The sequence below is a fragment of the Salmo trutta genome, chromosome 36, assembly GCF_901001165.1.
Source record: "Salmo trutta chromosome 36, fSalTru1.1, whole genome shotgun sequence".
NCBI lineage: Eukaryota > Metazoa > Chordata > Actinopteri > Salmoniformes > Salmonidae > Salmo > Salmo trutta.
The window spans coordinates 22,131,126-22,148,034 of record NC_042992.1 but is presented as its reverse complement, the minus strand read 5'-3'; the positions used below and the strand labels follow the sequence as shown (position 1 = coordinate 22,148,034).

Sequence of the window (16,909 nt, the reverse complement as noted above, 5' to 3'; positions counted from 1 at the left end):
TACCATGGACACATCTGACAGATTATCTCACCCCAATCTGAAAAGATCAACTGTCAATTTGATCATGATAACATTTCACCAAGAAAAACAGTAAGTTTGCAGGATATTCACTATGCTTTACCATTACATTTATAGCAAATTACATATTGTAATGCATGTAAATTCACAAAACATGTTCCAGTATTCTTACAGTATGATATATTGACAGTATACTCTGTTCTACCCTCAGAATTGACAGGACACCCCATGTTGTTGGCCGTGGCCGTGTACTGACCGACCAGCAGGAGTGGACAGTGGTGGACATGGTGAGGGCCAGGAATGACAGACGGCTGTCTGAAATACATCAGGCCATTGAGGAAAACGATGACACCTTTGCCAATGTGGCCTCCCTCAGCCTACCAACAATCAGACACCTTTTGAAGTGGCACCAGGTATCTATGAAACACATCGGCCAAATACTCAAGACAGGCTTGATGCAAATGAATGCGTGCTAAGCGTTATGTTTTATTTTCATTCATTTAATTTGTTTCATTTAATTTCTTATAGTTGATTAGAGACAGTGGCAATTATATCAGGATTTGTTTTGATTTTTTGCATGAATGATTGTAGAGGATGTCTTCATTGAGCACACCTTTGATTGGTATAGATTTCTGTCAATTTTTTTGCATAATGTAAATGTATTGCCTAATGTGAAAACGGTGTAATCTACTGTAATCTACAGTACTGTAGCATATTACTTTCAGCACTTCTAAGGGCATTGTTTGCTATTGGATTAACTGGTAGTTAAAATGACTAAATTGAAAAGATATCAATATGTTGTGTTTTGGTGATTAAACCAGTGTTCTCATTACATTTCACAATAAACGTACTATATATTTTGAATCAATAGTTTTGTGGTGAGAAATGTTTGCTATCCAAATGAATGCTCAATGACAGGTTTGGAATGAAAGACTGGCGAATTAGTTGAGGTTCTCAGTGAGAGTGCATGTGTGGAAGTGCATGTACCTAAACACAGACAGACAGACAGAGACAGGAAAACAAATACAGACAGACAGGTTGGGGTATGGGGATACCCAGAAATGACACACACACACAATATCTATGTCAGAGTGAAAGCTGTTCAGGCATTTACTTGACCTACATGCACCAATAAGCTGAAACCCCCAAAGAGAGTGGACTCTCAGGCCCTGGACGAGGTAAAAACAGTCTGAAATCAGGTTATGGCTCTATTGAATATTACAGGTTTTTTTTATTGCTTTGGAACTATTTTCACAAGTTTGTGGTACATTTTCACAACTCTTAGTACAAAACCAAAACTGGTCACACTTGTAACGCATGTCCCCATACCCCAACCTGTCTGTCTGTATTTGTTTTCCTGTCTCTGTCTGTCTGTGTTCAGGTGAGCATGGAGATCCCAGCCATGCAGGGCCTGATTGACCCACAGAGGATGATGAATTATTCATGAACTAGGCCTTCCTATATCTGTAATGTGACTCTGGCCTTATATGCACTTCCACACATGCACTCTCACTGAGAACCTCAACTAATTAGCCAGCTCCGATTCTCATGAGGGTATTCAGATATAGAGGAGGCTATCATGTGTCCTGAGAAATGAGGTTAGTTGGAGTCGAGGCCTACAGTTGGATTTAGAACTTTAGATGATGGCAGACTAAAGGCGAGCGATTGGGTAAGTTCCAGACACATACTGGACATTCTGAACTGGCAAAGGAACCACATAAATATGGGCTATCTATCTGGAACGCACCCTAAACCTGCACCAGTAAGAGCTGCCTGGCGGTGAGACAACAGCCTGAAACCCTCTACCATCATCACTGCCACCACATCACCGCAATTATTTATATATAAATTACAAACGTGATCCTTTAACCAATCAGAGCACTGTGGAAGCTCCGGAGCAACCTCCCTTTTAGGCATGTCATCTCGCATTACAGTTCTCCTAGCAGCAGGATATTATGCTGGCAGCACGATGCAGACACATTTTTATTTGAATAGCCCCCCTGCAAAGACATGCTAAATCTTGGGAATGTCGATGTATTTTAGGACTCTAGTGCAGTAAAACTGTATTACACAGCATTGCAACCATCTTTGAAAAAATAAATTGATAATTTGAAGTATTTTTTTTGTAATATTGTATTATTTATACCAGCATTTCTTTTGAAAGTTTACACAAAACTGGTATGTTGAAAACTTTTCTGTAGGCTATATTTAATAAATACATGTTTAATAAACGACAAATATACACTAACGTTCAAAAGTTTGGGGTCACTTAGAAATGTCCTTGTTTTTGAAAGAAAAGCACTTTTTTGTCCATAAAAATAACATCAAATTGATCAGAAATACAGTGTAGACATTGTTAATGTTGTAAATTACTATTGTAGCTGGAAACAGCTGATTTTTAAAGGAATATCTACAAAGGCATACAGAGGTCCATTATCAGCAACCATCACTCCTGTGTTCCAATGGCATGTTGTGTTAGCTAATCCAAGTTTATCATTTTAAAAGGCTAATTGACCATTAGAAAACGCTTCTGCAATTATGTTAGTGTAACCGATGTGAAATGGCTAGCTAGTTAGCGGGGTGCGCGCTAATAGCGTTTCAATCGGTGACGTCACTCGCTCTGAGACCTTGAAGTAGTTGTTTCCCTTGCTCTGCAAGGGCCGCGGCTTTTGTGGAGCGATGGGTAACGATGCTTCGTGGGAGGCAGTTGCAGAGGGTCCCTGGTTCGAGCCCAGGTAGGAGCGAGGAGAGGTACGGAAGCTATACTGTTACATTAGCACAGCTGAAAACGGTTGTGCTAATTCAAGAAGCAATAAAACTGGCCTTTAGACTAGTTGAGTATCTGGAGCATCAGCATTTGTGGGTTCGATTACAGGCTCAAAATGGCCAGAAACAAATAACTTTCTTCTGAAACTCGTCAGTCTATTCTTGTTCTGAAAAATGAAGGCTATTCCATGCGAGAAATTGCCAAGAAACTGAAGATCTCGTGCAATGCTGTGTACTACTCCCTTCACAGAACAGCGCAAACTGGCTCTAACCAGAATAGAAAGAGGCGTGGGAGGCCCCCGTGCACAACTAAGCAAGAGGACCAGTACATTAAAGTGTCTAGTTTGAGAAACAGACGCCTCAAGTCCTCAACTGGCAGCTTCATGAAATAGTACCCACAAAACACCAGTCTCAACGTCAACAGTGAAAAGGCGACTCCGGGATGCTGGGCTTCTAGGCAGAGTTCCTCTGTCCAGTGTCTGTGTTATTTTGCCTATCTTTTCTTTTTATTGGCTTTTTCTTTGCAACTCTCCCGGAGTTGCCTCTTCACTGTTGATGTTGAGACTGGTGTTCTACATCGTAGAATAATAATGAAGACATCAAAACTATGAAATAACACATATGGAAAAATGTAGTAACCAAAAAGTGTTAAACAAATCAAAATATATTTTATATTTGAGATTCTTCAAAGTAGCCACCCTTTGCCTTGATGACAGCGTTTCACACTTTTGACATTCTCTCAATGAGCTTCATGAGGTAGGCACCTGGAATGCATTTCAATTAACAGGTGTGCCTTGTTAAAAGTTAATTTGTCGAATGTATTTCCTTCTTAATGCATTTGAGCCAATCAGCTGTGTTGTGACAAAGTAGGGGTAGTATACAGAAGATAGCCCTATTTGGTAAAATACCAAATCCATATTATGGCAAGAACAGCTCAAATAAGCAAAGAGAAACAACAGTCCATCATTACTTTAAGACATGAATGTCAGTCAATCTGGAACATTTCAAGGACTTTGAAAGTTTCTTCAAGTGCAGTCGCAAAAAACATCAAGCGCTATGATGAAACTGGCTCTCATGAGGACCGCCACAGGAAAGGAAAACCCAGAGCTACCTCTGCTGCAGAGGCTAAGTTCATTAGAGTTACCAGCCTCAGAAATGGCAGCCCAAATAAATGCTTCACAGAGTTCAAGTTACAGACACATCTCAACATCAACTTTCAGAGGACTCTACATGAATCAAACCTTCATGGTCGAATTGCTGTAAAGAAACCACTACTAAAGGACACCAATATTAAGAAGAGACATGCTTGGGCCAAGAAACACGAGTAATGGACATTAGACAGGTGGAAATCTGTTCTTTGGTTTGATGAGTCCAAATTTGAGATTTTTGGTTCCAACCGCCGTGTCTGTGTGAGACGCAGAGTAGGTGAACAGATTATCTCTGCATGTGTGTTTCCCACCGTGAAGCATGGAGGAGGAGGAGTGATGGTGTGGGGTTGCTGTGCTGGTGACACGGTCTGTGATTTATTTAGAATTCAAGGCACACTTAACCAGCATGGCTACCACAGCATTCTGCAGCGATACGCCATCCAATCTGGTTTGCGCTTAGTGGGACTATCATTTGTTTTTCAACAGGACAATGACCCAACACCCCTCCAGGCTGTGTAAGGGCTATTTGATCAAGAAAGAGAGTGATAGAGTGCTGCATCAGATGACCTGGCCTCCACGTCACCTGACCTCAACCCAATTGAGATTGTTTGGGATGAGTTGGACCACAGAGTGAAGGAAAAGCAGCTAACAAGTGCTCAGCATATGTGGGAATTCCTTCAAGACTGTTGGAAAAGCGTTCCAGGTGAAGCTGGTTGAGAGAATGCCAAGAGTGCGCAAAGCTGTCATCAAGGGAAAGGGTGGCTACTTTGAAGAATCTCAAATATAAATATATTTAGATTTGTTTAATAATTTTTTGGCTTACTACATGATTCCATATGTGTTATTTCATAGTTCTGATGTCTTCACTATTATTCTACAATGTAGAAAATAGTTAAAATAAAGAAAAACCCTTGAATGAGTAGGTGTGTCCAAACTTTTGTCTGGTACTGTATGTCCTCAGACACTGTTGGTATGTAATAAATATTGTAGTTTAATGCAAACTTCAACTATTATACCATTTTTATGATTTATAGACAAACTGCAGCAACATATTTTGTGTTTTATTCAAATAAGTTAGGTTTTTCAAAATAAATGTTTTCATAAAATGACCCGAATATTTCATTTGAATTTCGCTAATGGGAATTTGGAGTGAAAATGTACAAAATACAGGTGAAATTTTACAATTTAAAAAAATAAGACAGATGCATCTAAGATTTGTAGATGCATCATGATATTGTAACTCAATTTACTACAGATATTTTAAAACTGGTGAAAGTAGGGTATGCTTTAAGTCTCTTTCATACTGGTTGAGGGGATATGCCACCCCTCCCCTTTAACAAATAGACCTATCAAATGATAGATTTCTGTAGGAAATGCTACCCAGCAATAGGAAGCGAGGTTGAAGGAGCACAAGTTAAAACAACCATTATTTTATCAAATATAAAACAGGTGAAAAGGTATTTCATCCTGATATTGTGCTTGCTTAGGACTTTAAATAAGACAGGTCTTCTAAGAAGACAAAGGCCAAGTAAGAATATTTTGTATTTTCTCACAAATTACAATTTGGATTGTCCAAGAGGCCAACCTTTGGATTGATTGCGACCAAGGTGGGTTTAAGAAAATTGTTGGAAGGCTAAACCTATAGCAACATGAGTTTACTAGGATAATGCCTAGAAAATTACCTGATGCATTTTTTGGCACACATCAATGCTGGCCTTGGGCTGATTTAAATCTGTAAAGGTGCATCCACTGCCATCACCATTAGGCTAATCTAGGCTGTTAACAGGTATGCCATTCCACTGTTGTTTACATTTATTTCACACTGGAAGCAAACAGAGTGTTAAAGTGTTTTATCTTTACAACTGATATTAAACACAACAACATTACATTCATTTATTGTTTTGGAATTAATATACATGCAGGACTAAATGCATATGGATAATGGTGCAGGAGGAGATGGCTGCCGTTTTACGATCCCCTAACCAATTGTGCCATTGTGTGTGTTGTTTTGCGTTATTTGTAACTTATTTTGTACATAATGTTTCTGCCACAGTGTCTTATGGCCGAAAACAGCTTCTAGATATCAGGACAGTGATCACTCACCCTGTACTGGAGGAATACTTTTTCTATAACGAGTCGGACGGGAAGGATTTCATTCAGACGCCTGACAAGGCCCTCATCCCCGTCATTCGCAGGAGAAAGAGATGGAGATATCGAGAACGAAGGTCTGGGTGCCTTGTAAGGATCTGACAGCGAGTAGGTAATCTCCATTCACCATCAGTCCTATTAGCCAATGTACAGTCGTGGCCAAAAGTTTTGAGAATGACACAAATATTATTTTTCACAAAGTCTGCTGCCTCAGTTTGTATGATGGCCATTTTCATATACTCCAGAACGTTATGAAGAGTGATCAGATGAATTGCAATTAATTACAAAGTCCCTCTTTGCCATGCAAATTAACTGAATCCCCAAAAAACATTTCCACTGCATTTCAGCCCTGCCACAAAAGGACCAGCTGACATCATGTCAGTGATTCTCTCGTTAACACAGGTGTGAGTGTTGACGAGGACAAGGCTGGAGATCACTCTGTCATACTGATTGAGTTCGAATAACAGACTGGAAGCTTCAAAAGGAGGGTGGTGCTTGGAATCGTTGTTCTTCCGCTGTCAACCACGGTTACCTGCAAGGAAACACGTGCCGTCGTCATTGCTTTGCACAAAAAGGGCTTCACAGGCAAGGATATTGCTGCCAGTAAGATTGTACCTAAATCATCCATTTATCGGATCATCAAGAACTTCAAGGAGAGCGGTTCAATTGTTGTGAAGAAGGCTTCAGGGCGCCCAAGAAAGTCCAGCAAGCGCCAGAACCGTCTCCTAAAGTTGATTCAGCTGCGGGATCGGGGCACCACCAGTACAGAGCTTGCTCATGAATGGCAGCAGGCAGGTGTGAGTGCATCTGCACGCACAGTGAGGCGAAGACTTTTGGAGGATGGACTGGTGTCAAGAAGGGCAGCAAAGAAGCCACTTCTCTCCAGGAAAAACATCAGGGACAGACTGATATTCTGCAAAAGGTACAGGGATTGGACTACTGAGGACTGGGGTAAAGTCATTTTCTCTGATGAGTCCCCTTTCCGATTGTTTGGGGCATCTGGAAAAAAGCTTGTCCGGAGAAGACAAGGTGAACGCTACCATCAGTCCTGTGTCATGCCAACAGTAAAGCATCCTGAGACCATTCGTGTGTGGGGTTTCTTCTCAGCCAAGGGAGCGGGCTCACTCACAATTTGGCCTAAGAACACAGCCATGAATAAAGAATGGTACCAACACATCCTCCGAGAGCAACTTCTCCCAACCATTCAGGAACAGTTTGGTGATGAACAAGGACTTTTCCAGCATGATGGAGCACCTTGCCATACGGTAAAAGTGATAACTAAGTGGCTCGGGGAACAAAACATCCATATTTTGGGTCCATGGCCAGGAAACTCCCCAGACATTAATCCCATTGAGAACTTGTGGTCAATCCTCAAGAGGCAGGTGGACAAACAAAACCCCACAAATTCTGACAAACTCCAAGCATTGATTATGCAATAATGGGCTGCCATCAGTCAGGATGTGCCCCAGAAGTCAATTGACAGCATGCCAGGGCGGATTGCAGAGGTCTTGAAAAAGAATTGTCAACACTGCAAATATTGACTCTTTGCATCAACTTGATGTAATTGTCAATAAAACCTTTGACACTTATGAAATGCTGTCATGGTTTTCTCCTTCGTCTGAAGATATTTCAAAATCACTGTACGACCAATACGCAGCGGGTTGCGTCCTCCACATCATATTTCTTAAATGTGATGAACACGGAAAAACAAAATAAACACGAATGAAATAAAGTGACATGCTAATACTTACAAACAAACGAACAGCACTGTTAACTCAACCACCCACAAACCCAAGTGACAAACATACTCCTAATTATATGACTCCCAATCAGGAACAACGATAACCAGCTGTCCCTGATCGGGAGCCACACAGACCCACATAGAATCACAACACCCAGAACACACATACACAGACATACTCTGCCACGTCCTGACCAAAAACTACACAACAACACCCTCTGCTGGTCAGGACGTGACAAATGCTTGTAATTATACTTCAGTATTCCATAGTAACATCTGACAAAAATATCTAAAGACACTGAAGCAGCAAACTTTGTGGAAATTAATATTTGTGTCATTCTCAAAACTTTTGGCCACGACTGTACAGTCTATGGTTAATAAAATAGACGAACCATGATCACGTATATCCTACCAATGGGACATTAAAAACTGTAATATCTTATTTTTCACAGAGTCGGGGCGGAACGACGACATGAATAACACACAGCTGGGGGGTTTTATGCTTTTTCGTCAGGATAGAACAGCGGCCTCTGGTAAGACAAGGGGTGGCGGTCTATGTATATTGTAAACAACAGCTGGTGCACTAAATCTAAGGAAGTCTCGAGGTTTTGCTCGCCTGAGGCAGAGTATCTCATGATAAGCTGTAGACCACAGTATTTACTGAAATATGTTTTATCTATATTCTTCGTAGCTGTCTATTTACCACTACAAACCGATGCTGGCACTAAGACCACACTCAATGAGCTGTATACGACCATAAGCAAACAGGAAAACGCTCACCCAGAGGCGGCACTCCTAGTGGGCGGGAACTTTAATGCAGGGAAACATATCCGTTTTACCTCATTTATACCAGCATGTTAAATATGCAACCAGAGGGAAAAAACTAGACCATCTTTACTCCACACACAGAGACACATACAAAGCTCTCCCTCGCCCTCCATTTGGCAAATCAGACCATAATTCTATCCTCCTGATTCCTGCATACAAGCAAAAACTAATGCAGGAAGCACCAGTGACTAGATCAATAAAAAAGTGGTCAGATGAAGCACATGCTAAGCAACAGGACTGTTTTGTTAGAACTGGAACATGTTCCGGAATTCTTCCGATGGCATTGAGGAGTACACCACATCAGTCACTGGCTTCATCAATAAGGGCATCAATGCTGTCGTCCCCACAGTGACCGTACGTACATACCCCAACTGAAGCCATGGATTACAGGCAACATCCGCACTGAGCTAAAGGTTAGAGCTGCCGCTTTCAAGGAGTGGGGTCTAACCCGGAAGCTTATAAGAAATCCCACTATGCCCTCCGACGAACTATCAAACAGGCAAAGCGCCAATACATGACTAAGATTGAATCGTACTACACCGACTCCGATGCTCGTTGAATATGGCAGGGCTTGCAGACTATTACCAACTACAAAGGGAAGCGCAGCCACAAGCTGCCCAGTGACACAAGCCTACCAGACGAGCTAAATTACTTCTATGCTCGCTTCGAGGCAAGTAACACTGAAACATGTACTCTGAGCATGCGATGACCAACTGCCAAGTGTCTTCACTGACATTTTCAACCTGTCCCTGACTGAGTCTGCAATAACAACATGTTTCAAGCAGACCACCATAGGCCCTTTGCCCAAGAACACTAAGGCAACCTGCCTAAATGACTACCGACCTGTAGCACTCACATCTGTAGCCATGAAGTGCTTTGAAAGGCTGGTCATAGCTCACATCATTATCCCAGAAACCGTAGACCCACTCCAATTTGCAAACTGCCCCAACAGATCCACAGATGATGCAATCTCTATTGCACTCAACACTGCCCTTTCCCACCTGGACAAAAGGGACACCTATGTGAGAATGCTATTCATTGACTACAGCTCAGTGTTCAACACCATAGTGCCCTCAAAGCTCATCACTAATCTAAGGACTCTGGGACTAAACACCTCCCTCTGCAACTGGATCCTGGACTTTGTGACGGGCCGCCCCCAGGTGGTAAGGGTAGGTAACAACACATCCATCACGCTGATCCTCAACACAGGGGCCCCTCAGGGGTGCATGCTCAGCCCCCTCCTGTACTCCCTGTTCACTCATGACTGCACGACTCCAACACCATCATCAAGTTTGCCGATGACACAGTGGTAGGCCTGATCCCCGACAACGATGACACAGCCTATATGGAGGAGGTAAGAGACCTGGCCGTGTGGTTCCAGGACAACAACCTCTCCCTCAACGTGATCAAGACTAAGGAGATAATTGTGGACTACAGGAAAAGGAGGAACGAGCACGCCCCCGTTCACATCGATGGGACTGTAGTGGAGCAGGTTGAGAGCTTTAAGTTCCTTGGTGTCCACATCACCAACAAACTATCATGGTCCAAACACACTAAAACAGTTGTGAAGAGGGCTCGACACAGCCTATTCCCCCTCAGGAGACTGTAAAGATTTGGCATGGGTCCTCAGATCCTCAAAAGATTCTACAGCTGCACCATCAAGAGCATCCTGACTGGTTGCATCACAGCCTGGTATGACAACTGCTCGGCCTCTGACCGCATGGCACTACAGAGGGTAGTGCGTACGGCCCAGTACATCACTGGGACGAAGTTTTCTGCTATCCAGGACCTCTATACCAGGCGGTGTCTGAGGAAGGCCCTAGAAATTGTCAAAGACTCCAGCCACCCTAGTCATAGACTGTTTTTTCTGCTCCCGCATGGCAAGCGGTACCGGAGTGCCAAGTTTAGGTCCAAAAGGATTCTTAACAGCTTCTACCCCCAAGCAATAAGGCTCCTGAAGAGCTAATCAAAGGGCTACCCAGACCCCTCTTTTACACTTCTGCTACTCGCTGTTTTTTATCTATGCATAATCACTTTAACTCTGCCTCATGTACGTATTACCTCAATTACCTCGACTAACCGGTGGCCCCGCACATTGACTCTGTACCGGTACCCCCTGTATATAGCCTCGCTATTGTTATTTTACTGCTGCTGTTTAAATATTTGTTACTTTTATTTTATATTTTTTACTTATCTATTTTTACTTAACACTTCTTTTTCTTAAAACCGCATTCTTGGTAAGCATTTCACTGTAAGGTCTACACCTGTTGTATTCGGAGCACGTGACAAATACAATTTGATTTGATTTGATATGTCCATAAAACATTCCCCTCCAAAACTAGCCATATTTGGTTAGTTGAAACCCTGCTGAGTATTTTTCACCACACTTTAACTGAGAAAGGTAGAAAAGTGTTCTCCCTACAGCCCAATATTGTCAATATACCAGTGTCAACATTGTATTTCTTTCATTATAAACATTATTCATTTTTAAACATATTATTTGTAATTTATTTTCATAAATTACTTGTTGCATTTTCTTGTTGGCACAATAAAAGTGGCCAATGATTAAAATGCAATATCATTTGAATGAGTTATCCTCATTGCAATGTTTTGAAATCCAGGCTTTTATTTTTTTAAGGTTTCCTCATTACCATACACAAGTGACGTCAACGTTTGTGCTGCTGACAGAATACTAGTTCATCTCGCGACCAGACTTTGTAGTGGGGACAATCATAACCGTCTTGATTTGGGATATTTCTATTTTTATTTAGTTTTGACAAGGAATTGCTTTATCCTATTATTCGTTTGGCTTATTATCAAAAATCTCAACGATGGCCTGCTCGGGTTTCACCTGCTCCAAGCACTCCCTCTGTGCGCTCAATATCCTTTATGTTGTGAGTATGCGATTCCAGAATTGACCATATGGAGTATTATTAAGCTATACTGTAACAGGTTTTGGGCGTTGGTTCGGTAGCCTATATGACGTTTTTTATGCGGTCTGTGCGGGTGTGTAAGAAACATTGTTGCGGTACAGCCTGTTTTAAAAAATACAATTGGTCAGACCAGGCTCTGCTGCTATAAATAATTAAAACTGAACCTTTGTCTTGAATACGATTTGCGTCTCCTGTTTGACAAAGGCAACCTCAGCACGTAAAAATATTAAGATTTATATTCAGTATTTAGGCAACTGAATATTTAAAATGGCCTATATATATTATCTCCTCTCTCCATTTCCTATCTCGTTTCCTCTCTCCTGAGTCCTGACACTTTCCAATGCAAGGGTGTATCCTGCCTTTGTTCAGCTCTAACCATTCCTGATATCTCTTATCAAGTGGTTGTTACTGAAAACAACATTATATGGGCCATACCGTGTGTGTAGACTACATAGCATTCCTATACAAACCCTTAACATGTCCCTTAACATAACCCTCAAATGTCCACAACACCAGCCAATGTTTCGCCGGAGGGTTTGTGGCATCAAAACAGACCACAGTGGTGACCTATATTTAAACTGAATATACATTTACAGGCAGATAAATGTTTTAATGATAGAAAATGATGTTACACTTTTGACTGTTGCTTCTTCTATTTCCAGGGGCGCAAATTTCACTGGGGACATTGCGCCCCTGTCTATTTATAAAAGCACACAGTCTGAGGTGTAGCCTGTGTCCTTCTGACAGGTTATACCACTGCAATAACACCACTCACTTTGTTTTATTACATACCATAACCTGTAAGATTATCTGATAGTTTCCGTTCAATGTCCACACTCACTTTCTCTCTCTCTCTCTCTCTCTCTCTCGCTCTTACACACACACACACACACACACACACACACACACACACACACACACACACACACACACACACACACACACACACACACACACACACACACACACACACACAGTGCCGTTTTTACTCTTTGACTGTGGAGAGTTCATACTGTTCATACTTCATACAATGACATAAGATATCTGTTGTTTAGGGTCATCTTGGCTGTCTGTCTCTGTGTTTGTGTCTGCGCCTGCCTGTCTATTTATCCGTCTTTCTGTCGGTCCGTCTATCCGTCCCTCCCTCTCTAGATGGTGAGTCTGCTGATGATCGGCATCGCTGCGTGGGGGAAGTGGTTTGGCCTGGTGTCCAGCTTCCAGGTGGTGGGCGGAGTCATTGGAGTGGGGGTGTTCCTGTTCTTCGTGGCGTTGGTCGGCCTCATCGGCGCCGTGAAGCACCACCAGGTCCTGCTCTTCTTCGTATCCCAACCTATCACCAAGGCAGACTTGACCTGACCCAAGACCCAATTTTGGGGTCTAGAATTTGAATTATGGCTTGAGTTCAGGTTTGGGGCCAAGTTTCAGGTCAAGTAGATTGAGGCCTTGGGTTGGCTATGTGTTAAATTCAAAATAACTGAAGTTTCAATAAGCTTTTCCAATAGCTTCAGCAGCTCGCCAAATGGGATTGTCTGAATGAGACAATCCTCTCCACGTTGTCCTTTTCCTTCACCCGTTGTGCTTTATTTCAATAGGACTCATAGCCGCTTGTTATTTATCCATTACTTGTTTTCCAGGCTGTACTGATATCTTACCCCTACTTTACTGTATTTTGTGGGAAAATCCCTGCTGATGTTCCATTCATGCATGGCATGCACACGCAATAACATCTGTGAGACCAGGTCCAGTATCGTATTGCACATTGTAGTCAGCCTGCGTAGATACTGCCCACCCCTGCTTCTGGCTTAGTCATCAGGGCATAATACTGACTGGCTTTCAGTCATTATTACAGTGTTATTATTACATTATTATAGTATTAATCTAGAATATTCTATATTACTAATACAGAAGTTTAGAGAAATAAAACAGTTGACTGTTGAAAATAAGTGACCTTCGCCTCCGGAAGTGTGACCAACTGGTTCAAAACTACAAAAGCTCTGTGTTGAGAATGTGTGTATTGGAGTGTTATTCCTTGACAGTGGAGCCCAGTATATGATCATCCTCTTCATGGTGTTCATCGTCCAGTTCTCTGTCTCCAGCGCCTGTCTGGCCATCAACAAGGATCAGCAGGTAGGAACACAAACTCCTGTCAATCACAACAACATTCCTTTAAGTTCTAGAGGAACAAAAACAACTTCTCAGGCAAATCACAGAAATCTTGTGATTCAATTCTAGATAGACACAAGACAAGATATGCTAATGAATTAGGATGTGTCTGTTATTGATTAATGTTGTGGTGAAATCTCAGATCTATGGACCTCTCATGGAGTACATTTCAAAATCACTTTTTTATTCAGACTTACCTCCATCTGGTTCAAGAACAGCAGACTACCTTAGAAATGTCTGGTCCTGTGTATACAGGCATAGTAATGCACCTAATGTATATGTATATGGGTGTATCTATGGTGGTCAGTGCTTGATGTTGTACCCCTGTTTTAGGAACAACTGTTGGAGGTGGGATGGAACAACTCTCACACCACCCAGAGAGACGTAGAGAAGAGTCTCAACTGCTGCGGCTTCTACCATGTAGACAACAACGGGACCTGTGACGCTGTAAGCATTAACAAATGAACCCTCTGGTGCACTGAATCAATGTACAGTATGTTGTCTTTGACCTCTCCATCTCAGGTCACAAGCTCTGTCGGTACATACCAAGATATATCATTACAACCAATGGGATTGTCTAAAAAACATGTTTTAACGCATACATCTGTGTTGATATGGCTCTGATATTTTTAGCAAACTGGTTCTGATGATATCAGCAGCTGTATATTCAGTATTGTGGCTGTAAAGCAGATTTCCTGACTAACTGGTCCATCTGTGCGGTGCCTCTCTGTGTCCCTCTACAGGCCTGTTTCCCCAACCACTCCTGTTCACCGTGTGCTGAGCACATCCAGGCGCATGCAGGAGAGGTGTTGCGCTTCGTGGGCGGGATAGGCCTCTTCTTCAGCTTCACTGAGGTGAGATCTCCCTTTATATACAGTCAGGGAATCTTCTGGTGTGTTAATCAAGCCTTCAATCAATTGAACTTATTGACTTACAGTAAACCGCAGTTTCTGAAATCTAATAGGGAATGAAAATGTATATTTACAGTATATGATCTGTTATTTGTAGGGTCAATATGATAAAACTGGGCTCAGTAATGTTTATTCTTTATTCCTGTTTCAGATCCTGGGGGTGTGGCTAACGTATCAATACAGGAACCAGAAAGACCCTCGAGCCAATCCCAGTGCCTTCCTGTAACTGCTGGCTCTGCGCCCTGCCCCCCTCATCCCACACCCTGGAAGTGGCTAACCCTCCTCCTGGAGAGCTACTGGATGTGCAGGCTTTTTCTCCAGCCCCACTCTAACACTAACACAGCTGATTCTAAACGAATTAGATGCTCATCGGGACCATTTTCAGCTGAATCGGTTGTGTTAGCTAAAGCGGGGCCGAAGCAAAAGCCTGCAGTAGCTCTCCTGGTGGAGGTGGGTTTGCCGCCTGTTTTAGGGGCTGTGTTTGTAAATAAGCGAGTGACGTGTGTGTGTTTTCACCAGCTGAGCGAAGCAGCAGGCCTTTGTGTGGTGTTTCATAAAGGTGTGTGTCTGGAAAAGAACTGGGTTGTGTTCATTAGGGCACTAAACAGGAGAAAAGTGACTGAGACAGGAGGAACCGCATTTTCCTTTACATTTTCAGTTGCAAAATGTTTTCTGTTGTGTGCCCTAAAGAACACGACCTAACTGTATATTAAAATGCTGCATGAGTCTATTACCCTAATAGGACACCTGAGGCCACGCCCAATCCGAATCATGTCCTGTATTTAACCTCTCGTACATATATGGCTCTGCTTCCGATGATAAATCTCTTGGAATCAACGTTTTCAGAGAATACATTTGATATTTGATACACCCTTGATGGGCAAGCTTTCAGTATGCTCAGACCAGTATTAGAGCATGTGAACTGTGATATTGTGACTACTGAATGACTTCTGTATTACAAACAATGACTGACATAATGAAGAACAGTTTGTATTATTTTGAGCGCATGGCGATTGAAGATATCATTGAATATTTGTACATTTCATTTTAACACTCAATAACAGGACTGTAGCGTGCTGTTGACAGTTGTGTGCTGTAACTACATAACTACAGCTATTTAAGCAGCTTGTTGTTGCCTTTAAGTCATCATGCTACACAGTATTCAACAAAAAAAGTTGTTCTTTATGTATATTTATGTGTAAACATTCTTAATTATTAGAAATCTGCTAAACCAAATGCATTAATGTAAGAGCCAATTGCTTATGCCATCTGAATACCAACACAATGAAATTCTGGGGAAGACTGACCTGAAAACAAATATGATCCACTTTGTTCTGCTAACAGTGTTTCAAAGACTGGCAGTCGATTGTGCTGCTGCATCATGTCTCTGCTGGTATGTGCTGCTGCATCATGTCTCTGCTAGTATGTGCTGCTGCATCATGTCTCTGCTAGTATGTGCTGCTGCATCATGTCTCTGCTAGTATGTGCTGCTGCATCATGTCTCTGCTAGTATGTGCTGCTGCATCATGTCTCTGCTGGTATGTGCTGCTGCATCATGTCTCTGCTGGTATGTGCTGCTGCATCATGTCTCTGCTAGTATGTGCTGCTGCATCATGTCTCTGCTAGTATGTGCTGCTGCATCATGTCTCTGCTAGTATGTGCTGCTGCATCATGTCTCTGCTAGTATGTGCTGCTGCATCATGTCTCTGCTAGTATGTGCTGCTGCATCATGTCTCTGCTGGTATGTGCTGCTGCATCATGTCTCTGCTAGTATGTGCTGCTGCATCATGTCTCTGCTAGTATGTGCTGCTGCATCATGTCTCTGCTGGTATGTGCTGCTGCATCATGTCTCTGCTAGTATGTGCTGCTGCATCATGTCTCTGCTAGTATGTGCTGCTGCATCATGTCTCTGCTGATATGTGCTGCTGCATCATGTCTCTGCTGGTATGTGCTGCTGCATCATGTCTCTGCTGGTATGTGCTGCTGCATCATGTCTCTGCTAGTATATGCTCCTGCATCATGTCTCTGCTAGTATGTGCTGCTGCATCATGTCTCTGCTGGTATGTGCTGCTGCTACTGATGGTTCTGTGAACTAGGTACCCGAGCCTTTGTACAAGAAATCACAATAAAATTGATATTTTACATCAATTTCATCCCGTTTCTGTTCTTGGGCTTTCCTTTCAACGATGATAGTAACCCATTTTCCACCAATGCCCAGTCAAATTGACCAGTTGACATTCACTGGGTTAGTTG

The 16,909-nt window shown here is 42.3% G+C and overlaps 1 protein-coding gene across 1 annotated transcript; it reads left to right on the top strand.

Annotated features, from left to right (window-relative positions):
- Window positions 1-11,320: 11,320 nt before the first annotated feature.
- Window positions 11,321-16,809, top strand: LOC115175654 (tetraspanin-13). Its single transcript, XM_029735062.1, has 6 exons — window positions 11,321-11,543; window positions 12,735-12,902; window positions 13,629-13,709; window positions 14,079-14,192; window positions 14,489-14,599; window positions 14,808-16,809. Exons 1-6 carry the CDS (start codon window positions 11,481-11,483, stop codon window positions 14,880-14,882), a joined length of 612 nt encoding a protein of 203 aa, XP_029590922.1. The 5' UTR covers window positions 11,321-11,480; the 3' UTR covers window positions 14,883-16,809.
- The last annotated feature ends 100 nt before the right edge of the window (window positions 16,810-16,909 follow it).

Coding starts and splice junctions, on each gene's coding strand:
- LOC115175654 (XM_029735062.1), top strand. CDS start 11,481: ATGGCCTGCTCGGGTTTCACCTGCTCCAAGCACTCCCTCTGTGCGCTC. Junction 11,544..12,734: donor CGCTCAATATCCTTTATGTT/GTGAGTATGCGA, acceptor CTCCCTCTCTAG/ATGGTGAGTCTGCTGATGAT. Junction 13,710..14,078: donor CCATCAACAAGGATCAGCAG/GTAGGAACACAA, acceptor CCCCTGTTTTAG/GAACAACTGTTGGAGGTGGG.